This window comes from Cupressus sempervirens, chromosome 3 (genome assembly GCF_028749045.1).
Source record: "Cupressus sempervirens isolate cs-2001-9-10 chromosome 3, ASM2874904v1, whole genome shotgun sequence".
NCBI lineage: Eukaryota > Viridiplantae > Streptophyta > Pinopsida > Cupressales > Cupressaceae > Cupressus > Cupressus sempervirens.
Genome location: NC_143120.1, coordinates 513,570,980 through 513,598,072, shown reverse-complemented (window position 1 = coordinate 513,598,072; position 27,093 = coordinate 513,570,980). Strand labels below are relative to the sequence as shown.

The 27,093-nt window shown below is 35.6% G+C and overlaps 1 protein-coding gene across 1 annotated transcript in view; it reads right to left on the bottom strand.

Moving 5' to 3' along the window:
* LOC149567429 (uncharacterized) overlaps positions 1 to 19,003 on the bottom strand; it is a 78,117-nt gene extending 59,114 nt beyond the window's left edge. The window contains exons 1-2 of the mRNA XM_089820615.1: positions 18,526 to 19,003; positions 9,063 to 9,146 (exon numbers count right to left, since the gene is read on the bottom strand). Coding sequence (XP_089676741.1) covers positions 9,063 to 9,146; positions 18,526 to 18,811 — 370 coding nt within the window. The 5' untranslated portion in view covers positions 18,812 to 19,003. The remainder of the gene's footprint in view (positions 1 to 9,062; positions 9,147 to 18,525) is intronic.
* Between the last annotated feature and the right edge of the window lie 8,090 nt (positions 19,004 to 27,093).

Here is a 27,093-nt window from a genome sequence, read left to right as displayed (position 1 = left end):
ACTCTCCATCTATGAGTGATCTCCCCTGGAAATGCATACTGAACTCTATCATAACTATCCATCCTAAACTACTAATGAAGGAATCAAATTGCTCAATAGCTGAAATCAGTACCAAAGGTGTAGAGAGGCTTACATTCCATCATCAATCTGAAATACCCCTGGATATGATACTGTCATGAGTAAAGAAAGAACTAAGAATCCATCCCCTATGATCAAATTATAACTCCCATCAACCCTCAACCAAGATCCACTTAGCTAGTGAATCAAGGAGTCTATCCAACTTGTGTGTAAGCCGGCAACTAAAACCACGTGTAAGCTGATTGGAGAATGAGAATCAGTGTTAAATCTGAAAATAGGATCACCACACCACTCCTAAGAACCAAATTCACTGCTAGAAATTGCAACTAGGTCCCACATCCTCCAATCAAGATCATCCTCATCACAAAAATTGGAAAGATCTTCTGTATTTAGCTCAAAAAGTGGATTATCAAATGTCCAATTAGCATCCACCTCAAACAAGGAATTGTCTATTAGCTAAAAATGATCCAAAGCTTCGTTTCTTGATCTCTTGGGGCAGCTACCCAAGTCATAAGTCTGTTGAATGCTATGAAGTTGCTTAACCACTTCCTCGAAAAACTCATGCCTTCTTTTATCCTCCTGCTCCCTAGATTGTTTGGTGACAACAATCTAATTATCTGCTTCATGAAGAGCAACTCGTGTATTATTCAAAGTCTCCTGAGCATTCTTAAGCTCCCTGCTAAGCATATTAATCTGGTCTTCTTTTTTCCTTAGTTGACCAGCATATAATTCAGCAACCTTTATACTATAATCCCTATCTGAAATCAAACACAAATAATCTGATTTCAAAGATTCTAAGGCTTCTTTAACCCTTTGTAAATCAGCAACAATAGAACCACTTTCCATTCCCTTTTGCCTCTCTTCTATATGTGCCTTCCTATAGATATATTTGATGATCCTGTGAGTATCATCATAACACACCAAGGCTGTAATAATCATCTCTTCATCAATTTTCAGCTGTTTTTTCAAAGAACCATTGTCACTTTGGCATGAATTCTCTAAGTGGTCACCGCTAACACTCGTCATCCTGAAATTTTGTTTTTGATTGTTCCACTAAATCACTATTATGTATAAATGAGTTGTCATAAAAAATACATGACTCATCATTCCTCACAAGGATGTCATCAATGCCATCATAAGCTTCAAGCTTCCTGTTTGATTGAGTTGGGTGCAATGACAAGGTGGTTGTCATGTTATCATTTTCAGGCAATTTCTCATCATCTGAAGTTTCCAACACACTCTTTCCTCCAATTAGACCATCCTCTTCAATATGTTTGCATATAACCAACTTCAAATCACCAATGTAGGGAGTTGCATAACCCATACTTGTGTTATTTTGTAGGGGTGAAGTTGTCAGATTTTTATTTTCCTCATTGTTGGCCTGAATTTCTTTGTTTGCCTTAACTTCATTATGATCCTCACAAATGTGATTAGAGATCCAAGTTTGTTGGCATGTGAAACAAATATGTTCTCTTCTCATTTGGTTTTTGCTCATTTTTTGAGATCTTGCAACTTGTTTACCTGCTGATGTTAACTCCAGTTCAGGCATTAACTCCTTGAACATGTCAAACTTATGTACAATTACTTCCTCCGCAAGCTCGTAAGCCATAGGTGAGATTATGCTCTCCCTCCTGCACATAGCCAACAAATCTGACTTTTATTACTTATATATGTAATCATTCTTATCAATGATTAAAGACATGATGTTTTTTATGCAAACTCTCACATTGTTAGAATGATATTTCCTCAATTCTCTTAAGAAATTTTTTTAACAATTGTCAAATCATTTCCCTACAACTGAAGTCCAACATGAGAATGAAAAATCTGGTTTTTTCCATAAGTTCTAAAATCTTTACTTGCTTTACACAAGTAGGATGCTTGTCATCATTTATCCCCTGTAGACTGTCCACAATAAGCTACACAACTTTCCTCGACACGTCATCATTAAAGGGTGTTGTAGGTGTTATTATCTGTGTGATTTCACTGAGACATGAGGCCACTGCAAGTCTAACATTTTTATCCTGGTGTTCCATAAATCCATGCTGAACCAAAGCAATCATTGAAGGTTGTAAAGCCTAATTGAGAAGTCTACAGTCTGCCTGGTCTACTTTGGATAAACATATCTCCTACTCTTCCAACTTAGGAAGAAGAGCATCAAGAGACTTCATGGATCCTGGCTGCAAACAAATTAGGTACAGCCAATTTCCTACTTCTTTTTCTTTTTGTAAGTCCCTTAGCTGCTCATGATTAAAAGTGGTATTAAATTCTTTCGAGAAGAGATCACTTTTCAGTTTTTTATTGCACACTCGTACCTGCTATAATAGCCAACTGTTTGATGCACGTTCATGGGTGTTTTGGGGTTAATCCAATCTCGAAAAGGGAGAAGGCATTATGGATTCCTCCAAAGGAAGGGTTGATCAAAATTAATTTTGATGGGGCCGCAAGGGGCAAACCAGGTGTATCAGAGTGTGGACGTGTGGCAAGAGATTATAAAGGCAATATCATTGCATTTACAGTCAAAAGATTGCCGAACGGAACAAATAATATTGCAGAATGTTTAGCTGCCAAGGAAGCTTTGGAGTTAGGAGTAAAAATTGGAGGTCAATGTATACATTTGGAAGGTGATTCAGAAATCATCATCAATGGCATCAAGAAAGGAAAGATGGAAGCATGGCATTTGGATCAAAGTATACGGCAAATCAAGGAGTTGTTGCTGGTCTTTGAGGACTTTAAAGTTTCTCACTGTTACAAGGAAGCGAATAAAGTGGCACATCGGCTAGCCAACTTAGGTGTCAATTCAACATTGGGTCCTCAATATGTAATTTGTGAGGACTTCCGCCACCTTGGAGAGTAAATTAAGAAAGGAAATTAGATGACCATTGGAGAATATATCCCACTCATGGTACTGCATTTTGATGTCTGAAACATTATGATTTAGACTCATGAGAAAACCAACCCAAGATAAGCACATTTGATTATGATACCAACGCATCCTTCGCGCGTGGCAAAGAAGTGTCTGGTTGGCTTTGGTACGTTTTCCAGCGTTTCCAAAGAGTTCCGAAGGTGTTAAATTCAAGCGGAAGTAAAGGAAAGGTCATCATTTTTCACAAAGACAAAAACGGAGGCTAATTTTGCTCTTGGTTTGGATTCACAAATTCAGACTTATGAAGGTCAGATTTCTCTGCAGCGACTAAAACACATTTTCGTTATTGAGGATCCCAACTTTATGAAGGTTGTTCAGTAGCTTTTTAGGCCAGAGTATTTGGACGATTTTTGGAAGAGGCGGTCCAATCTAGACGTGGCCTCTTTGTTTGTGGTGCTTGCTCAGTTGATGGGGGGATCAAAAGATGAAGTTCGAAGGGTGGTAGTTGCAAGCATTGACAAGTAATGGCTTCTACGATTGGACGAAATCATTGAACGAGTGGTTCTGGGGGTGGGAATTGAAATGGGAACCGAACCCTAGCAATTGATTGGCAGAGGGGATTCCTCTATCCATCCATTGGTGGTTTTGCTGTCTTCAAACCCACAGGGAGTGCATATCCCAAAAGTTGTCGAGGGACAGAAATTGATCCTAGATTACATGGTTGAGAACATTTGGGAGTCGAAGGAGGAGGGGCGCGGTTTTATGAAGGCAACGGCGAGGAAAAGTACTCTGGCCTCTGGACAAAAACTCTGCCATCAGATTGTGAAGAAATCTCAACTGAAAGAAGGGGTGTCAACTACAGAGGGGATGTGGGTTGATGCTTCTTTGCTGCCAGAGGAGGGAAAAGGCAAGAGAAAGCATCGCAAAATGGGGTAGGGACTCTCGGTGGAGGATGATCGTACTACCCCAACATTCACTCAGGAGGAAGCGGCCAACTAGTTTAAGGTGTAGCTAACGATGGAGGTGGTGGCACTGCTTTTTGGGTTAAAGTTTGGTTAATGTATGGGTGGGTGTATGTACTTTTGGAGTGTTAATACTCTTTTTTGTGTTTTATTTATCTAATGGTATATGTTGGGGGAAGGGTAGCTATAAATGCAAGGCTTGATGCCATACCAATATAATGTACTCTATTTTTCAATATTAATACAAAACAATATTACCAATCAAAAAAAAAAAAATAGCCAACTGTTTGATGGTTTAATGTTTACCTTCTTCCACCCCCTTCTGTTATATTGTACTAACACTGCTTTAATTTGTCAAACAATTTGCTAGGAGATGGATTGCCAAGATTTAATATTCAGGTTCAGGAATTAAATATGCAACTGAATAGTCTGCATTTAAATATAGAGAAACAAAACTTCATCCAACATATCAGGGAATATATTGCAGTTAGTTTTTTCTTTTGGAGAACAACAACACAAAATATGGCCAGCTGGGGAAGGTACCCCTGTTTCAAAAAATGACCTTTTAATCTGTTCTTGATGTCCAAGCACTTGCCATGTATAATCTGCTCTTATATACTGGTCTGCAATAGCTTGAATTGTACAACTGTGCAAAGACGTGGACATATAATGCTCCTTTGCCTACCAGCAAGTTAAAAAATTCTAAGTCTGTCCAAAAAATGGTGTGTCACAGATGTTAACAACTGGTGGAAGAGTTTTTTTTCTCTTTCTGCTTCAGTAAGAGCATAAAATCACTGCCCTGTTTCCAAATTAATATGCTCCCAGCCTATGTAGATTTTCCCAAAGAAGTAACAGGAAAGATTTTTCCAGCCAAATGGCACAATTCAATCTTTGTATGATTATTCCCAGACTGATTCAAAACACTCCTTGAAGAACCAATTGTTTCCACGACAGTGATGGTGATTCGACACCGAATATCAATCACAAAACAACTAGTTGCTTTTGGTCACTCTGAATTTGGGGGTATGACTGTCCAGACTTCCTCAAACTCAAGCTGGACTCTTGGGCAAAATTCTCCACACATCCACAATTTTTACTTGCTCAATAAACTTTTTGACTCTGTGTTTCGGCAACGACTAACCGGGAATTTAATATTTCAACCTCGAACAAGAAGCCTGGTGATAACCAATTGACTGGATAATAAATTCAGTCCCTCGAGGAGTAAAGGACTTATATCCTTCTACTGATAATAATATCAATCTGAGCTTAGCATCCTTATATGTTGATTCCCAAACAAATATTATTATCACCTCTCAGAATCCTCTGCATAGGAACTCCAGCTCAACAAGATTATGGAAAAGACAATTTTGCTTGTAACTCATCAGCAATCAAAGATGTGCACTCTTTATTTACACATGCTCAATGGATGTATTCAACATTAAAACTTCCTTTCATTGGTTATACATGGCTCTATTGGTGTGTTGACTGTTCAACTTACACCCTCGGACGGCTCAAGGAACACAAAGAATAATGTCTTTTAACTCCCGTAGTAACACCATTTACTCCTATGCCACTTGTTCTTAACCCGATAGCAGGATCCACATGTAGCGTTCCAGAACTGAATACTTCGACACCTTCAGATAATGTCTTTGCCCATAATATTTATTTCTATTCACAGCAGAAACGTTACTCCTCTTTCTGTATCTTCCTCCAACCACTTACCTTGCCAACATCAGTTACATTCTTCTAGCATTGACCACCTTTATGCAATTTCCCCAATCTGCAACAACAATTGGAAACTTGTGATCAATGAGAAAAACTCGTTCAGGTGACACAAGAGATAGCCATTAAATCATTAAGGCTCATAAGAGTTCAAATGAATTGTTATTCCTGATAATTCTGAATAATGGTCGGCTTTCTAGAAGATCAAATTCTTAACCCGATGAAGATTAGAATGAATGCATCCATAACCATTCACAACCTGCACAACTATTTCCGTCTTCATTCAATCTTCCTGCTATGAGACATTCGGTTATGATGATCCCATTTCAATCTTCAATGCATTCAACCCAAATTATTATGAGCTCTATTGGGCCAGTATTTTAGAGAACAAACAATCTCCAGCTTCTCACAGGTGTTCAGAACAAGTTAACAAACACTCCACAAAGCTTCATTCAATATCAAATGAAACGGCGCACCATTGTAGTTCGTTACTTCTCCCAAAAAAAGAATTGTCTACTCTTCTCGACAGAGAAATTATTCTACCTTTCCAATGATTAGAAATGACCCAAAAATATTGAATCCATGAGTCTAGAGAAACGAACAGGAGCTCAACTCCCTCTTACGCCACTACTAACAAGTTGTAATATTTAATACCAAACCCCTTTTTTTCGGGATATTGAGTTCTGCAGAAGCTTACTTCACTCACGGCTTCAGATATATTGCTATAATAATATCCTCCCCTATACCACTTTATACTCCAGTGCCAATACAAATGTGGACAACGTAATGTTGTATATTATTAATACAACCCAAAGATTCATTACATGAAATTACCAATGGTTGCTAATACTGACCCAGTGATATTATTTTTGTGCTTGAATTCAGACCAAATTCTCCACATAATCAATTGGCCCACATAATCTTTCATATTCAAAATTAATGGAAGAAATGTTTGCCCAATATTACTCAGAAATATAGAACCACCCCATAAAAAATATACCAATTGGGGAACTTAGACAGCAGCCTAAAACATATTGACAGTAATATTATTCATGCATGACAATACAAAATGGACTCCTTCCATCAAAACTTTGTGAACAATAGACAGAACTCCCAGAAATTGAATTACTTCAGAATATCAATTTTCTTCAAATTTATCTCTGCTTAGAATTCCAAAAAAAGATTCCTTCAATCTTAACCCTTCAGGCTAGCAGGATAACCAGCTCTGATACCACTATAATATCCCAATAGGATATTATCTCTAATTTTTCTAAAATAATTTCCAGAATATACCAAATAAAATAAGCACTGAAACCCAACAATATTAACCAGTAGCTGCTCATATAAATTCTTTAGAAATGCATGTTATTGCATTATGCATCAGCAATACAATGACTAATAAGAGGTCCAATCTTAAATACAGAAAAATACAGTGAGATTGGAAATAACAATAAAATGCACCTATAAATCCCAAGTGTGAATTCTGATATGAATCCACCACAAAGATGTATCGAGGCTATGTCCAATCCACCCAAGAAGAGCTCGAAGGTTTCTGTCCTCAGGATCCTCAACAAGAGAAAGCTAGTAGCTTCCCAATCCACCCAAGAAGAGCCTGAAGGTTTCCGTCCTCAAAAAAACTCAACAAGAGAAAGCTAGCAGCTTCCCAAAGTTCTCCAAAGAGAAACCAGAAAATAAGTCTCAAATCCAAGCCCCAAACTGAAACCATCTCTCCTCCTTTTATTGTCCAATGCCATGACTCTTCAGCTTTCTCTACCTTGTCTCCTTGTCATCTTGTCAGTTTGTCTCTTTATTAATGTCCTTTTAATAATAAATTGACCCTTTTATAAATTGGCATTAAGCTCTTCATAAGCCAAATTAAATATTTCATGAATTTGACTTCAGAATTATTGATGTCTCAAAAGGGGACATTACAGATTCACACTCCAGTTGAATGTTTGAGTTTGAAGATTTTGTGCTGAAAAGAGAATAATATTTTTTAGTAATTGTTTTTATGAGTGCTGAACCTAACAAATGTACTTATGATTTGTGATTCAATAATAAATCCACGGAATAAAATCTTGTTTCATGACCATACCAACTTGAAGGGAACTCCAAGGTGATTGTTAATGGCTATTGATAGTGCTGCTAACTTCTGGAAGGAATAAGGAGGTAAAACATTTTGTAGATCAGTCCTCCATTATAACTGATATGACAGTTTCAGAAGTTAACATATTAAGTTTGGTCAAGGTTTGTGCTTCACTTCTTGTACTTGCTGACCACTATACTCAGTAATATTATACCAACATCTTCTATATCAGGGTCAGAAATTATTAATTTTAGAGCATTGTATTTTTTAATATTTGCTTTGCCTACTTGTATGACAAATGTTTGTCAAAATGTCTGTGCATTATTGATTATTCCATGTTTTCAAACTGTTGGTGAGAAGTTCTATGATCATACATGAAGGTTGCAGCTGATCTAACCATGGAAACTCAGAAGTAATGTTATTTGTCATTCTACTAAATGTTTGATAAAATGCCTCTGAGCCAAAAAGTTATTTCAAAGTTTTAATCAGATTTCAGCTCAGTCATCTTTATTCAAGCTACTCCACAATCTCATTAGCAACAGTTTGAAGCATTCCATGTCAGAACAATAATCCACTATATTATATGTCAGGTCCCGATTTGTATCGACAACTTGCATCATATCAGCATTTGGAACTGTGTGAATATATCCAAAAATTAATGTAATCAGACAAGAAATTTGTTTAGCCACATGGCATTCTTGTCAATATGGAATTGCTGCTTATTTCCAGCCCCTCCATTTTTGCAGAGTCTGGGGGCTGTTTTCAATTCCCAAACAGTAGCTGCTCCACTTAAAGAAGGATAGATCAAATTATCCTTTTCTCAGAATTACAAATTTGCATGGGAACTCTCCACTATTCAAATTTAAAGAGAAAATGCAACTAAGCAGCCACACAAGGACATGGAGTAAATCTATTAAATGGTCAACTGAGCTTTAAGATCATTCACACCAAAATCTTAAGGAAACATAGTACATAGTGTATGGTTTTTCTCCTTCCAAAAAGAATGAAATTTTGAAGGCAATTACATACCATTTTGCATAAATCCAGTGCTCAACTATCCAACTTACATTCAACAACACATTAAAAAAAATTTCCAACCAATAAAGCACACCTGCCATAGATTTGAGTAAAAGGAACAGCAAATAAAACAATGAGCAGAAAGGCTAATAGTAGTGACCTTTACTTGCTGCAAAATGTCATTAGTTACATCTCCGGAATAACATAGTTTGAATGAATGGAGCTCCCATGGACTTCAAACTAAAATTTTCTTACACTTTTTAGTTGTAACCGATAGAGCTTAGAAGCACCAGTTACTACATATTACCAACAAATTAAATGTTAAGAAGAATACCTGGCCACATAGCTGTCAAGCCAAATCGATTGATAACTGTGTCAGAATATGTTGTCCGTGAGAATCCTAATATGAACCGGATAGCTACAAAAAATGCAAAAGTACAATCAAACTATGTAATTCATTCAATCAATGTGAAGATAAAATAGACGAGAACCAAAATCTCCACAGACATCCATGAGTATTTGGTACAATCAAATAAGAACATAACTATTTTAAGAAATGATTCAAAATAGAGTTAGACTGCATTAAAACATTATTTGTTTTCTATATTGAAAAATATCTGGCAAAAAAGTTACAACATATCCACCCCAAAGATCAAACTGTCATGGATCTATCATCATCATAAATAAACCAGTGAAAAAAAATAAGTCCCATTGTGTTGGCACCTGTTGTTTTGAGCAGAGAATTGGTGTACACACAGAGGCAAACTTCACTCTACTCATGACACAACAACAACACACATTTGGTGAGGCAAAGGGGAGGTGGCTCGAATGTTTTTTGAAATGCAAAAGAAAGAGGGTGGTGAAGGCTGTTGTGGAGGCTTTAGGGGATAAATTTGCGAATAGCAGACACCAATATCACATAAATACTGATATTGTGGCTATGATACTTGCGGGGGGAATGGGATTGGCGAAGGACGAAAAAATTATCAAAATGGGCGATGAGGAAATTAGTGGCGGATTATATGCTGTTGGGGCTGGAGTCCATCTTTGAATGGGCACTACTTGGTGTAGGGTTTGACATCTCGGAGGGTATTGAGGACCCTGAGGAGGCAGAAAGCTTTAGCACGGTGCCCTTTGTTGGCTACCCTCTGACCCTGAGGAGGCAAAAAGGTTTAGCACGGTGCCCTTTGTTGGCCAAGTCATTTGAACCGAGAGGCATACAAAAATAAGATGCTGGTGGCATGGGCAAATTCAAAACGAATGTTGTATGCGGAGAACACCAGAATTCTCAGGGCCCTCGATGTGGAAGCACAACCACCGGAGTTGACAGTACGAGCACACAAAACAAGCTATGGACGCAGAAGGAGGAACGAGGCAGCTTATGGATAGGGTAATCAAGGACCATGGTGGAGTATTTGTGCCCTATGTGTTTTTTTCTTTTTTGATGAATGGCTCGAATGCCCCTGTTAAGGGAGTACAAAATTGTAAAGATGGTTTTGTGAAGTGTCTGTATAGGTGGGTATAGTCTATAATGTCAATATAATAAGTAAAGATGGTTTTTGTCAATCATGTAATGATAGCGCGAAGTCTATCGAACTTGTAAAAAAAAATTGCAGTTTAATCCCGAATGGTAGAAACATTTAAGGGTGCTATCTAGTCAATGAAATGTTGCAACAATGGTATTTTGATAAGCGGGTTAGGGTTTTTGGTTTACAATGGTTTCAAGACCTTGTTTTAAGAATGCACCTACTTTTTTATTATTAATAAAATATACTAAAATTATCAATCAAAAAAAATTATTTTGTTTTATCTCTAAATTAATAACAATCAAAAGCAAGTTGCTTCAATGGAATAAGGAGCACTTTGAAAACATTTTTTAATCAAAAGAAAAAATAGAGGAAGAGATAGAGAATCCGAATAAATAATAGATAAAGGAATGGACCAGGAAAAGTACATAAAAGAAAAAATGCTACCTGCTAAGTATGAAGACATACTAGCCAAAAAAACATTTTGGCGGCAGAGGTCTAGAGAAACCCGGTTAGAAGAGAGATAAAACATGAAATTCTTCCACGAAAACACTAAACTAAGGAAAAATATTAATAGAATAGTAAAGATTAAAAACAATGGAAGTGAAATCTTAGAAGACCCCAGACAGATAGTTGAAGAAGCAATAAGATATTATGAGAATAATCTAACTAATCGAGAATGATTGAATCTAGAAGCTTAAAAGAGAATCCTAGCAAATATCCTAAAGATAATTACAGAAGGGCAAAATAAGTTCCTTAAGTAAAATTTATAAAGACAGAAATAGAAAGAGTTGTGAGACAGTTACACCCAGAGAAAACTCCGGGACCGAATAGAATCCCAACCTTCCTCTTCCACAAGTGCTGACACTTTTTAGGAGATGAATTAGTAAAAGCAATAGAGAGTGTGAGAAACTTGGGAAGACTACTCAAGAAAAGAAAAACACACTTATTACTCTCATACCCAAGAAGGAAAAAGCTGAAAACTTTGATGAATTCAAACCAATTTCACTGTGCAATGCTATTTATAAAATACTCACGAAAACCATGGCAAACAAAATAAAGAAAATACTACTAGACATAATAGGTGATGGATTAAAGAGGTTTGCCCCAAGAAATCTATTTACAATTGGGTGATCATAGCACAAGAGGTCATCCACACCATACTGAAAATCCATAATCCTAGTCTGATAATAAAATTAGACATAAGGAGCCTATGATGAAGTTGATTGGCTTTACCTATGTAAGTCTAGAGGCATTTGGTGTTGCCAAACAATGGATAAATCTCATATTTGAATGCATTTCAAGTCCAAGAATCTTTGCAATGGTTAATGGGACATTAGGGCTTCTTTAATATCTCGAGAGGACTAAGACAAGGAGACCATATATATCTCCTTTCCTCTTTATCACTATGGCAAAAGTATTGGGAAGAAGAAGAAGAAGAAGATTTATTTCAGCATAAGATTCCACAACCAATGCAAAACCCTTCAGAAAAAGACAAAGGCCAATAAATCCAACTTTATCTACAAAGGTTGAAGAAGAATTAATGAAGCTAAGAGATGCTGGAATTATTAAGCCTATTGGGCATTCAACTTGGGTATCTAATCTGGTTCCAATCATAAGAAGGAATGGTGACATAAAGCTTTGTGTAGACTTTAGAAGTTCAAACATATCATCCTTGAAAGGCAATTACGCTTTGCCAGACATGGAGGCATTACAATAGAAGGTAACAAGAAATATTGAACAAGATATATCTTACTATCGGCCTAACCATTGCACCTCTTTTAGGTGCAAATGCTAGTATTATCAATATACTAAATATACTAATCAGCATAATAATATTATATACTATAAATATTATTATATTATATAATTATTAATTATATAGTTAGTATATGATATAATAATCATATCATCAATATACTAATTATATTATCACAACCGTTAAGTTATGTATGTCAACCTAAAGGAATCCAACCATAGCTACAATAACATTAACACATAATTGGCAAATGACCCTTGTAGAAGCCTTGCATGTACATCTTTTTTACTAAATACAGATAATTCAAGGTCAATGAACATGGAACTTAGAAACACTATTTTGACCTTTTCCACTTCCTCTAGTGTCATCAAATCAATTAATTGTAAATAAAACCAATTGAAAATGTTACTTGAGTCGCATGCTAATAGTTTATTGGACCAGTCCTCAAAGCTTTTGTTGTTTCAGATGGGAGACAAACTACTTATAGTTCTTATTTCTCGACTTGGGTAGTCTAGAAAATTTTGATTCAGAACTGCAAAATAATTTTAAACTGAATTCTTCCTTAAATCATGTTAATATGATCAATGCCCACAAGTACATTGAGGTCATTGTTCAAGAGTTCAACTCTACTTGAAATCTTGGTGACACTATTTCTCGACTCCAATTCAGGGCTTCTATTTTTTTTTAATTCAAAAGATCTTTTGAAGGCTAATATAGTTGGTTTTTCATCCAATAGAAACTCGAAATCCAATCCTCTTTAGTAAAAAATCAGTGTAACATGGGGATGCATCCCAAAAAAAAAAAGCCAACGGCTATGAGACGAGGACACACCAGGGATAAGAAGACGTTGGCATCTCTAGCAGCACCACTAGTCTGTCGTCGTTTTGGTGGAGACGAGGGGACGTCCCAGTGTCCCCTGAGGAGACGAGAGACAAGTTGATGTCCTGACATCCCTTGAGGAAACGGGGGGAGGGGAACATGTCCCTCAACCCCTCCAAGGGACAGTTGGGCGCCTCCTGTTCAACCAAAAAAAAAAAAAAAAAATTGTTCAAAAATAACATTTTTAAATATTCTATTGGTCGTATTGAATATCATATCATGTTGCTCAATGTAATCATCTTTGTGATGACTCATATTTTTGATATTTATGACTATTATTAATAAATATTTATATAATAGAAGTTAGAATTCTCCCATTTGTTGATTAGAGTATTTAAAATTTTTAAATATATTGTTCAATGTTCAATGCAATGTTCAAGTATTTAAATTTTAGTAAAATAGTATTTTACATATTTGTCTTATATTGTTATACATCTTTTCATAACTAGCATTTTAAGTACCACATGTATAGTATAGAGTATATAGTATATACACCTCCCCTTATGTCCCCTAACACTAACCCTCCATCGTTGTCCCCCCGCCATCCCCAAATCCAGGCCCCTTTGTCCCCCCACCCAGAAACTTGTCTACCCATACCAACGTCCCTCTGCCCCCCAAGGTAGTGTAACTACGATTACTATTCATGATATTTCTTCTCAGATTAGTTCCTCCGAAGGAGTTAACTTTATAGATACTAACAAAAGATCCCCTTGGAGACACTACACAAGTTTCTTCATCTATTCAACAAATACAAATACCACAAATGAATCGAAAAGTTTTGTTCAAGATTTGCTAAAGTACAACAGTAGGGTGCATTTTAACAAGAGTGTAAATATAGAAGCATGAAGATATACCAAATGTTGTCTGCAAAGCTTGCAAGCCAAGGAAGACAGGCAGACGAAGGCCCAAGGTCGGCAATAACATTTGGATCATGTTAGAGAATTGTACTATAATACCTAATGTATATGAGTGCAGCATAGATGCTTCGCTTGAACGGATTATAAAATAAATAATGATTTTACACACTATTACACAGCATACAAGGAGATGCAACTACAACCAATGTACATGAATTGTTGGACGTGATGTTGCAATTGGCAACAATCTCATCCCCATCAAAATTAGTGAAAACTTAATATTTTTTAATAAAGTTGGCCTCATTAAAAATCTGCAATGCACCTATTTCAATGAGCTATGACAATATGGTAATTTGGCAGCTTTAGGATTAATTAATTTTTGTTCAAAGGTCTATATTGACGTACTTGAGCAGTTATTGGTAGAAGATTCATTTTTCAATGAATTTCAAAATGTCCTCATTTTCTACAAATTGTGAAGTCAAGATATTTGAAAGAGGTTCCTACTTTTGTCAAATACATAGCGAACTGTATAGGGAATATCATGGGACAATGAGCCCATTTGCGAAGAAATAAGAAGATTTCAACAGAACTTTGTGCATCTGATTTCTCCTTGGGATCCCATGTCTTTCTTATGTTTGATTATTTATGTGTGAAAAAAGAACTGAAACTTTGTGTTTAGATCTGAAGGAATATGATGAATGTCCTGTAGAACTTTGTTCCCTCCCCTTTCCTCATTAATTTCTATGCTATTACTGAGCTGGCATGCAGATCCATTTCCTCGTCATTTCCACTATTTATTTTGTGAAAACTAATAAAGAATCAGATTTTTATTTTTCTATTGATGGTGCGTATTATGGTAAAATAATGAATCTATTATTAAACAGAGATCATAAATGATCTATATATACAAGTATACACAAGAATGTTTCTATAACGAACAAAGAGATAAATAGAAACATTCTGAAGAAAGAAAGAGAAAGTTTCCATAATGAACAGAAGGGATTTATTGAAATATTACAGAAAGAGTGACCATTAGAAAAAGACAAAAGAGAGAATAAATAGAAACTATCTAATATCGTAATACCCTCCCTTAATGGTCAATCTATCTTCAAAAAACAGAAATTTGCATGTCCAAAGTGTAAAAGGCAGCGTCGGTGTGATCAATCTGCATGTTCTACAATGTTGACCTATGGCTGAGACCCTCCCTGCTTCTGTTGGTCAGAAGTAATGCGAGTCTTGCATTCTTGGATCACATGACCAAATTTGTGGCAATAGTTGCACCATATTTGCTTCTTTTTGGAGCTATTCTGAGACTAAGCAAATGGTTAAGATCAGCCTTTATCCTTGTTAAAGGATTGGGCTGAAAAAGCTTGTTCAGAGGAGGATGAAAGAGCACTGTTGCCAAACTATTGTTTCCAACGGTCTTGCTACAGAAGTTTGGAGCACAAATTTGGAAACTTGAGGTCAACATTAGTTGCAGTAATGTTGAGCTAAGTGCTCATAGGATTTAGAGTAATGACCATCATGTTTTCTTCCTCCATTGTATGGCCAATAGCCTCAAGCTGATCTTTGATGTCCTTAATCTTTAGAAGATGTTCTTGTAAGAACATGTGCTCATCCATAATAATGGAGAATAGCTTCCTTAGAAAGAAGGCTTTGTTTTAATCTAACGTCTCGTGGAGATTCTCTAGTGTTGTCCAGATCTCTGCAGCTATCTTGTCAGACGACACTTGATGTAGTTGATCATCAATAATTGAAAGCTTAAAAAAGCATAACCGGTTCACGATTACACTCATCAAACTTCTCTTGAGTAACATTGACTATGGGAGGATGAGTCTCAGTACCCAGAACAAGCACCTCAAGGCGACGATACTCGAAGATCATCATCATTCTTTGCTTCTAGGTGTTGTAGTTCTTTCCATTGAATCACTATCTGCCTTTTGAGAGAAGATTGGTTCGAGATGCCATTGCACATTTTTCGATGCAAAAAAAAAAAGTGAATATCAAGAATGGCACAAACTTCAAAACAAATTGACAGAAGACCCAAAAAATTTGAAGAGACACCCCGATAAAAACTCAAAAAACCCAAATAGAATTTGCTGTCAGATTTTGATTTTGCTGGTTCAAAAATTGAGGCACAAAAAATGATGCACCCAGAAAAAAATGAGACTAACCCAGTTGAGATCTGCAAAAACCCTTCGGAAATATACAAAAAAATTGTTAATCCGACATGGAAATTGAGGGTTTTCAAAAAAACCTCTGTCGGATTTAAAAACTTAAAAAAATTTGCAAAGTTCTTGAACTGAGGACAGATTTGAAAAATAAGGCAGATTTTTGAAAAATAAGGCAGATTTTAATCCATGCAGGGGGTCGTGTTAGCTGAAGAATGCATAAAATGGAGGCAGAAATCACAAGAAAAGTCAGAGAAGCATCACACTTGAGCAAAAAGTAGCAGAAAAACACTAAAAACGGCAACGGAACTCGCGCTTTGCAGAGAAAGAGACTGTGGATGAATAAAAAATGGTTGCAAAAGACCAAAAAATGCCTAAGCCATTGATAAGAAACAAGAAAAATGTGACCGGAAGTCAGAGACGCATCTGCAACAGGAGGAAGATGCCCACAATCTTCAGGGAAAAATGTGATTTTAATGACCTGCGATTTTGCACAAAGAAAATTACAATAGAAAAAAATGGATGTAGAATCCCTAGTCAAGTTTGGAGAGAAAAAAAAAAGGATACAAATTTGGAACACACTGGAGCAAACATTTCAAAATTTTGAAATAATAATTTCAAAAAAGAAATTAAAAAACTTTGAGGAGGTCGGGAATTTGCTCTAATACCATATTATGGTAAAATAATGAATGCGTTATTAAACAGAGATCATAAATGATCTATACATACAAGCATACACAAGAATGTTTCTATAACGAACAAAGAGAGAGAAATAGAAACATTTTGAAGCGAGAAAGATAAAGTTTCCATAACAAACAAAAGGAGTTTATGGAAACATTACAAAAAGAGTGACCATTAGAAAAAGACAAAAGAGGGAGTAAATAGAAACTATCTAATATCATAATAGTGTGTATAGAGCTAAACTCAGCATTTTTATTTAATTTAAAACAAACTACCCTTTTGTCCTTTGTTTTCCCATTTCTTTCTGAAAATTTCTATTTATGGTTCCTCATTTTCAATCTGTCTAGGATTTTTCCATGTTTTTATCTTTTGACTTTTTCCTTTTTTGTGCCATTTTGTATTTTCTGGTAAAAAAGTACACAAACATTTCAAGACCTCCATCATACAAGGGACGTGGCCCTCTCAAATGTATAGAAAAATCATTTGTTCTATAATGACTTCTCCATCTGTTGCAAGAGTTTTTTGCTGCCCACAGAACAAGTCACACTAATTGTTATAAACACTATTGGCAAGTTCGGTTGTTAGTAGGCATAAGGTTCTAAAACCTGGCACACATCTCATAGACCTCTCTTACCCTGGGGTCCCATGGAGGGGGCTTGGGCTCTATATTTCAGGAGCTGGAGGTCCCATGATAATATTTTGGGGGGGCTAAAGCTTAATTTGGAATCTTTTCCTATTAACTAGGAGCCCCTACTTTTTAGTTGAGCGGATGGAAAAGGGGAGGGGGCTGGAAATAGCCCCTACTGTTTAGGGAAGAATTATGCCACTTGGCAAGAACCTACCCTTCATTTTCCCTCCAAATTGAAATCACCCTACCAAAACTTCTAAAAACAACAATTTATATTTTTAATATTTCCTTCAATTTAGGAGTTTCTTTTTTAAAGCAGATTTATATGTAATGCCCATGGGACTGCTCCCCTTTAAATGTTCCTAAAAAAGCTCAGTGGCACCCGCTCTATTTTTAAGCAAGCGGGTGCCCATGGGACCCCAGCCTTAGTTGATCTAGCATGCAACAAAGTCAAACGAGCATAGAAAATCAAACAGACATGTGGACATGCTTGCGGTTCTCTATTGAGGTTTTAGACAAAACCACAAAGTGTTTTGATAAATACACATCAACACACAGATGATTATATTCGGTTAGTTAAAGTTTGAATACCTATGGAAGACTGTCAACAAAATCAAAACGCGGCAAGCCAAAATGACTAAAGAAGAACGCAACCACTAAACTTTAAAATAAATTAAAAAGCAATAGTTTTTAGCTCATGCAAGATTACTCATAAGACCTAGTCCTACATCAGATCTTCATCTATTGTATCAACCAGATACTATTGCTTTAAAGCATCCCTCAATGACTCATGCAATGCCTGATCAAGAAAATCAAATTTGAGAACACTGATATCTGAAAGGTTTTGCAATTTGCAATGAAGCCCTGGAGTAGCAAGCATGAACATTGAATTTCAGAAATGTTAGCTTCAAGCAATTCATACTCGTACACGAAGAATGGAAAATTACAAATCCTATGCCGGTAAGAAACATAAAAGAAGTTTCACAAAAATGATGGACAAATTGTGTGGAAGATAGCATCAAAAAAACAATGCCACGAAAAATTAAGGACCTGTTAAGCACCACCCGGGCGACTCCATTTCTTAACCATAATGCAGAACAACATACAAAACAAAAATTCAAGCTTCCCCGAATAATAGTCCTTATTTGGAAAAACTCCAGAAAGAAAATGCAGGGAAAGGAATCCTGTTTGCCTTATTTCCTACACAATTTCTATCATGAGATATTCCACACAATTGTAATACAGACTCTAATAAAAACAAAGAAGCGTGCGAGTATTGGCTATATGTCTTCATACCGCCAAAGACATAAATTACAGTGAGCAAGGCAGGATTTACAACGAAATTGACGATGGGACCCACAATGGGAATGCTCGACACCAGCGGCAGCCCAGCTACAATTTGTAATTTTTTATAACTTGGCTTAGGCCTTCCTCTTCTCTCAACAATTCTGGATTGTATTACTGGAAGAGCGCAGTGTGCTCTTCTTTCAAGCCCTGCAACTGCTTTCAGGGGTTCGAACTTGCGATGTTGTAGACAGCCGTTGTGAAGAATGGGGGGTGAACAGAACGCACTCAAACTCATAGTTGCTTGATGCAGAGGAAGCCCTCAAGTTTTCCGCGAACAGGCAATTGTGCATCTGACTGATGATAGCAGTAAAGTTGGTATTTTGCCAAATCGCAATGCCCTTCACTGGTCTTGTTTGTCCAGACGTCAGGGCAACTTCAAATTCCCCGAGGTATTCCCATTTAATTTTTAGGATTTAAAATATGTGCTGGAGGATGCAAAGGGAAAAGAAATTTTAGAACTTTAATTATTATTATTTATAATATATATATGGAAAGGAAAATTAGTTTTTATTATGGGTTTGTTGTTTGTTAGAATATAAGAATGATGAATTTTGAAACTTTTGGAAGTTCTAAATTTTGAAAATGGTTTTTGGAATATAGATGGAATCGTTTGATTTATCTAGAGGATGAGTGAGAAGTAGTTTTTACATTAAATTCATAATTCTCTTCTTGCAAGTAGTAGGTGTTGGGAAGGATTCTCTGTGTCAAGACTAAACAATCCAAGTGAAAATAGAACAAAATAACAACTTTGATCAAAGTAAAGAAGGAAAAACTCTAATTAAACGAAAACAAAAACCAAACCAAACATATAGTTAATGGTAAATTGAGAGTAATGCAATACATGAAAGAAATGAAGATTAGTTTAATTTACAACAAAAATGTAGAAAATATATATATTTTATAGAAGATTTACAAGACATAGATGTATTTTAATAAGAGAAAAATAGGTTTTGAAGGGATCAAAAACCCTTTCACAGCTAGATTTTGAGAAAGGTCTAGAACCCAACATCAACAAATAGCTCCATAGGGGATTGCAATCTAGAACAACAACTAACATGCATGAAAAAAAAATAGTAGCCTAGAAATATAACATCATACAAAGCACAAATAGATAAATCAATAAGCTTAAGCCTTACAACTTGAATGAGGTTTTTCAAATACTCTCTTAAGCTTAGTAACAACAAACTAAGAATTTTACCAAGTACCCATAACTTGAAAAATATGAGATTTTACCAAGCTCTCATTACATTACTTTCACCAACTACTAGATAATTGTAATAGACACTCGTTAAAAGAATCACAATCCAAGGGTTTATCCACCAATAGAGGCAAGGGTTGTTCCAAACTCCCTAAGTCTAAACATTTGGAGAAAAAGGAACTCCCAAAACCAAAGCTTCCAATACCAGAAGATACCACTTTGAAGTACCATCTAGGATATAGAAACCCTCCCAAACATAGAGTAGAAAAGGTTTTCCAAGGCTCCCTAAACCTTTAAGATGGGTTTTAAAATAGAACCCTCCAACACAACCTAGTGGTTCTTCCAAACTCTTTTAACCTGCAAATCTTTTCAAGTAACCACAACTATGAAAAAGAAAACAGGGTTTGATAGGATCCCTAAACCATCAAGATGTGTTTTATAATATATCCCAAAACTACAATAATGGGTTTTGAAATGGCTCCCAAAACCAGAGAGAATCCAACAAAAAATTTACTCTGCCAACCAAACCACTACTCCTGTAAAGCTCCTCTTTAGCTCTATAGGAGAGGGTTCCACCTCCATAGGAGAAGCAACAACACAAACTACCAAAGAGGAAACCATCACTTTGTTTTTACCTACCCTCAAGTAGCCACAGTCATAAGAAGACCTCAAACAACCAAAAACACAAAATATCATCAAGCAATACAACACCTCAATAAAGTGTGCCCTTTCAATAGAATACAAAAAAGAGGAAAATGTGACCAAAATGAGCCCTTCCAACTATAAGGCCACAAGAGATACCCCACCTCTATTGGGGGGAACTCTACCTCCTTAAAAGTTTTACAAGAACAACACCAAGCAATAAAAGGAAAAACTCACAAAAGAAAAGAAAAATAGAAAGCACCATAGGCTCTAACAAGGATAAACACAAACCTAGCCAAAAAAAACCCAACCAAAAATGAAACAAAGAAAATAAGGCCCTTGAGAATTAACAGCATCCTTTTATTCCCCAAGGAAAAAGGAGCAACCAAAAACACCAATGGCAACCAAAGTCTTCTCAAATGAAGAACCCAAACAACTGCAAGAGCATATCTCCAAATGAAGAAACATAAAACAAAGGGGCCAAAAAATTATTAAAGAAACCTACTAGAAAGAAAGCACCCAAAAGCTTTGGCCACAAAGGAACGCTAGCAAGAACCCAAACAACCAGTTCTACCTAAAGAGACCTACAAGGAAGAAAATGGATAATGGAAAGAATAAGGGCAAATAAAAATAAATAAACGAAAAATGTTTTAAAAAATAAATGCACCACCAAACAAGCGACACGCCAATAATAGAGACATGAGGAATCCCTAAAAATGAAAGCTAAAATGAGAGAAGTACCCAAGAAAACTTAACATTCCTAGACCCATCCAAAGAAATGATCTGGAGAGGAAATTGCTAAAGCCACGAGTGAAGCCTTGAGAGAAGACCGAGGAACAAGGGAAAACACTACATGTACACCTCTCAATAAAACAAAGCAATATTTTCTAGTGCATTGACTCGAAGGCTAGGGTAAAGTGATTAGAAGAAGATAAGGAGCCAAGGAGTAACCCAAAAATGTGGGACCAACACACTAGAAATGGAACCTCAAACACACCTTACACCAAAACCAAGTGTCAATGTTAATGTCTCCTTAGCAAGAACCACCTCCTCTTGAAGAAACACCACCATACAAGAGACCATAGACTAGGAGAAAACCTTGTTCTCATCATCATCTCTAGATTCACTCTTCTCTATCTACAAAATTTGAAACTCCACTCTCATTTTGTTTCTTTCTCTTCATCTTTGAGTCCATCTCTTTTACAAGGCACATATGTTGAAATCCATCACCACTGTACTATTGTATCCATTCTAAAATTTAAAAAAATTGTTCAAACTTCAAACAATATAATAAATTGTACAATTTATTTGGATTTATTTTTTTTAAGGTAAATTATGTGTTACATTAATAAGTAATTATGATATACATAGAGACATACTAGTTATGAAAACATTGATACCAGTTTCTATGGTGATATTTATCAATTATAATGTATATAGAATTCTCCAGTATTTGAAATTTATTCTACTTAAAATAAATAAATATCATTTTTTTATAGAAAAAAGTATATAATATTTTGCATTGCACTTAATTATGCAGTTAAAGGTGAAAATTGTATTGAAGCATTTAATATAACATGCATTGGGTCACAAAAAAATTGTTAGCTTGGATTAAATTTAATTTATTTTTGACCAACACTCGTGGAGACAAATGTCCTTTCCTTTTATATAGAAGAAAAGATGTCAGTACCCACAGTCAAAATATTCTATAATGCACACTCAAAGATCTAATTACATTCAATGCATTCAATTAATATGATGGAAATCACAACACAACATAATTATATGATCATACAATTGTATAGTGGGAAAATGGTTACCAAGGGTACATTTCCACTTCACACCTATACATTGGAAAGATCCTAAGATGTGATGCCTCTAAACTAAATCTGATTAGCACAACCCAAATAGATGAGGGGTCATTGCTAATGTATGATCTAACACAAAAGAATGTGATTTTAGGGCCATTTCTTGTATGGACATAAATATAGTGTATATGGAATTTTAAGTAAAAGAAACACTTATACAAATGATAGAGAACAAGATATCAGATCTAGTGTATCAAAGTAAGTTCTACGAATGAATAAGGATGATGGTTTACTCACCTGAAGGGCTGGAAGAGGATGAAACTTCAAAATTGTAAAACCTCTTTTAGAGGCTATTGGAAAAAATTGATTCAAATTCAAAGACATGAAGACTGTATCTTCCTACTTCTATAATCCCAAGCCTTTGGAACTAGGTCAGATTAGGTTCGACATGTACTAGGTCTAGGTCAAAACAAGTTTACCCCATATCCAGAAGGGCTAAAATTAAAGGTCTCTAGATTATGATTATTATTATGTTCATAAATTTGCAACTTCGTAAACTTCCACTTGTAGACAAGGAGAATGGAAAATTGTTGGAGGGAAGGGGCTTGCCTTGGCCAAGCCCCTGCATAGGAACTAACTATGTAATGAAATAACTAAAGCATCTAAAATAAGATAAATTTAAGTATTCACCTTGCTTGTCAAACCTTCATGGTTGGATACAGATCTATTATATCCATAGAGATGTAAGATTGTTTTCTTTAATGTTGTGTTGTAGAGTATATGATGTCTATAAAAACGTAATGGATCTACACTTTCCAAATCATAGATCATGGATGTATGTATGTATGGTACTTGGACTTTGAAGAAAGGGAAAGAAGAATGAATGTGGATCTTCTTGCTCAATTAGTAATTCCTCTATCACTCCATCATGAAAGACACATGCACACAATCAATAGAATATTTTCCTTTGAATGGATGGATAAGGACAAGTGGAGAACTTGAATTGATGATAACCTTCAAATCTTGGAGCCAAATCCTCGCTTGCTTGCTAGAATTTACCAAGTAGCTCTTGAATGCACCTTGGATTTGAAGGCTTGAGATTGGGTGTGATGTGATAGCTTGAGGTATGAAAATGAGGTGAAGTGGCATCCTTTTATAGTGATTTTAGAGTCTAAATTTGTGAAAGGTGACTATATTGGGTGGGAAAATAAAAATACCTTGCAATACATCTGAAACCTGTTAAAAACCAATCTCTAAGGTATAGGTCAAAATAGATTTGATATGTACATGACATAGGTCAAAATAGGTTTTAGCTATACCCAAAAAGTGTAAATTTTGAGGTGAAGTTAAAGGATTTGAGAAGTGTTAGGTGATTGTGGGAAAAGTAGAAAGATACACTGGGAAATACAACATAAATCCATCAAATCTAGGAAATCACTAAAATGGGCCCCCAATATGTCCTAGAGCTTCCAAATTAATGGGTGCCAGCTTTTTAGGACTGTAATTTTAGCGCTCACTTTAGAGGAGTGTGAGGAAAACTCGTGTTTAGAGAGAGAGGGGGGGGAGGAGGAGGGGGATAGGGATAGGGGGACAAGGGGAGGGGGATAGGGAGGGAGGGAGAGAGATATGGAGAGAGAGAGAGAGAGAGAGAGAGAGAGAGAGAGAGAGAGAGAGAGAGAGAGAGAGAGAGAGATCACCTTGGCCCAGTCAAATTGTGTGTCCTACTATGAGCCACACAAAGAAAGAAAAGTGTGACTAATATACCCATTAAGATTGTATACCTTACTGTTGACCACACAAAGAAATCATTTCACAAGATGGCATTGAAATTTCAAGCAGGTTGTTTGCCATGCTAATTAATCCATCAAGGATTAGTCCTTAAGGATTGTATGTCCAATAAGGGATCTAACAAAGAGCAATGTGTCCTTAAGGCTTATATGTCCACAATGAATTGAAAGCATAAATGGAAGATGAGTCCTCAAGGATTATATGACCATAAGGTATGCAAGTATAAATTAGCTTTGAAAATTGTGTTTGTGTGCGCATGCACAAACTAAGAGCGAAGTGTATGCCCCCATGTTAAAGCAAGTGAAAACACCTCAATGGGAGAAATGACTTTTAAAAAGCATACATGCATACACAAGAAACATTTCCACTATGAAATGCTCCCAAGAAAAGATAGATCAAGGAAAATAAGAGCATGACAAAGAGAGCATAAAAGGGATCTACCAATGTTGGGGTTAGTATGATAATATGTAAAATATTATGTAAAAATGAAATATCATAATTCCTCAAAGGAAGTAGAACTACAACACAATAAAAGGAAGACATGTAAGAGTTATGAAGAAAAACAAATTGGGTCGCCATCATGCAGACCAAAAAGAATAGGTGTTATTATTGTGCATCACCCCAAGTAGACAACACGAGGGTACATTTATGAACCCTAATATGTATATAATACAACATGTACAATATATAGAGGAAGTGAGGTAAAAATATAAGAATAATCACAAAATATGTGATTCCTTTATCATCTTGCACTAATGAAGCAACAAGGGTCATTTAAGGAAATCTAAACAATACATGCAACAAGCAACACATCACAGGAAACCATATCACAACAATAAAACACAAAATTTACTACAGAAAAGGAGCTAATCAAGTGTATCGCTCACCCCCTATCTCTCTCTAGTGTTTAGAGAAGGTTGGAAACTCACAAGAGGAGAAATATTAGGCATGACAAATTGAACAATAACCAATTCCAGACGAGGACCATGTTGTGAAGACAAGTCATTGTATTTATTATTATGCATGATAGATAATTGTTTGAAAGCATAACTAATAAAGCATGATCAATATCAATAGTCTCATACATACCATCAAAATCACTAGCACGAATACCACTATTAGTAGCATCAATGTCATTATCAAGAGTACCTTCATCATCTATATTAATTGCATTAGAATCTAAGATACAATTAGCATTGACATCTTTAATCATTTACTTTGTTTAAATTCACTTCATCCTAGGCTCAAACATCTATTGGTCAAAAGGAAGTGAAGTATGGGGAGGTGTATGAGGTGGAGAAATATATTGTGAAGCATGTTCATGGGCTTTAGCACAATGCTTACAATAAGAATCATGATCATGACAATTACATTTGATCTTGTTAGATATTTGGGTTTAGATTGGATCAATCGAAATTAGGTCATTTTCCTCTTTAGGAGGAAGAACTAAAGGAACCACACTAGGTTGAGAGATGACATGAAGAGGATGTGTTTAATCAATAGGAAGTGTAATGTAAACACATAAAGGAGAAATAGGTGGTGCAAAAAGAAGTCCATGAATAGGAGCATCCTTAGGTTTACTTATTTCACAAATCTTTTAAATCTCGAAGGCTAGGTATGATCAAAAAAGAAAATTAGTACAAATTTTAGGTAGTTGAGGCATGCAAGGGCCAAAGAAATCAACGCTGATAAATACTGTGATTAACAATCATGATATATCCATTATGAGTAAATTTAACATATTCACGAATAGGAGAAGCCATGACTTTCATGAGGTAAGTGAGGAAAACCTAGTTTAACTTGAAAATGATTGGAACTAGGAATGAAAGATAAATACGTATCTAAAGTCTTACTATCAACTTCTACAGGAAAAGAAATGGGACCATAGGGAGGATAAAGAAGAAAATAGAAAAAAATTACAAGTTTAAATCAAGACATAAGATTTATCGTATAAATCCTTTTGCAATTGTTTCCTAAAAAGATGTTTAAGTCAATCATCACATTCACTATGCAAGTGGGGTCAACAAGGGTACCATAGGAAGGAATACCATCAACCCTAGTGACAGACAATGTAAGGGGACCATCAATTATGTTATTTATTTCAATGGGATCAAAGGGAATGCAAGACTGGCATGGAGTTTGAGGTTTAGTTTTAACATGTTCAAATTAGTTACCATGTGATTGTCTTTGTCAACTTTCTCATCATAATAAATGTCCTTGGGAGAAGAAGGTTGCTCAATAGTATTGGTTCAAAGAGATTGCAAAGAATTAGTGTAAATTTGAAATTTCTGATTATGATAAAAAACTAGTTTGTTCCATTATTAATACTAGCATCTTGAACCACAATTTTAATTAATAACACTTTTTAATATTAGGACCGGATTGATGATATAATCGACAAAAACTTGTAGTATTATAGATGGTGGTTTAGATGGGTTAGTTGGTTTTGTTAAGGAAGTTTAATCATGCTTTCTTCATTAAATTCAACATCACATTACGCAAAGATTCATACAATGGAATATAAGTATGAGTAAGCTAAAAAGCATAGGACAAACAAGCAAGACCTCTGGATGTTGTTGTCACTTGTTCATCAAGACAATTAGATGAATTTTTGTATCCTAATGTAGTTATTAGGTTTATGAAATTTATTTTAATTGGATAAGGCATCACTCTTATTGATGCAGGAACATCCAATGATGTTAGGGCAATTCATATCACCCAAAAATATGTCTAGAGATAGTTTTTATTTGATGTGTTTGCATTCTTGCACACTCATTTTGGAAAAATAGAGGTTCCAACATTTAAATTTCCATTTTTACTTTTCTATGTCAGTATTTTAGTACACCTTGGGATTTTGGCAAAATAGAGATTCTAACTTTCATATTTCTAGTTGAAATTAGAGGAATGAAGATTCCAACATTTAAATTTCCATTTTTACTTTTCTATGTCAGTATTTTAGTACACCTTGGGATTTTGGCAAAATAGAGATTCTAACTTTCATATTTCTAGTTGAAATCAGAGGAATGAAGGTTTTAACCATCTTGTGACCAAAATTATGGAGACAAACGAGGAAGAGGAAAA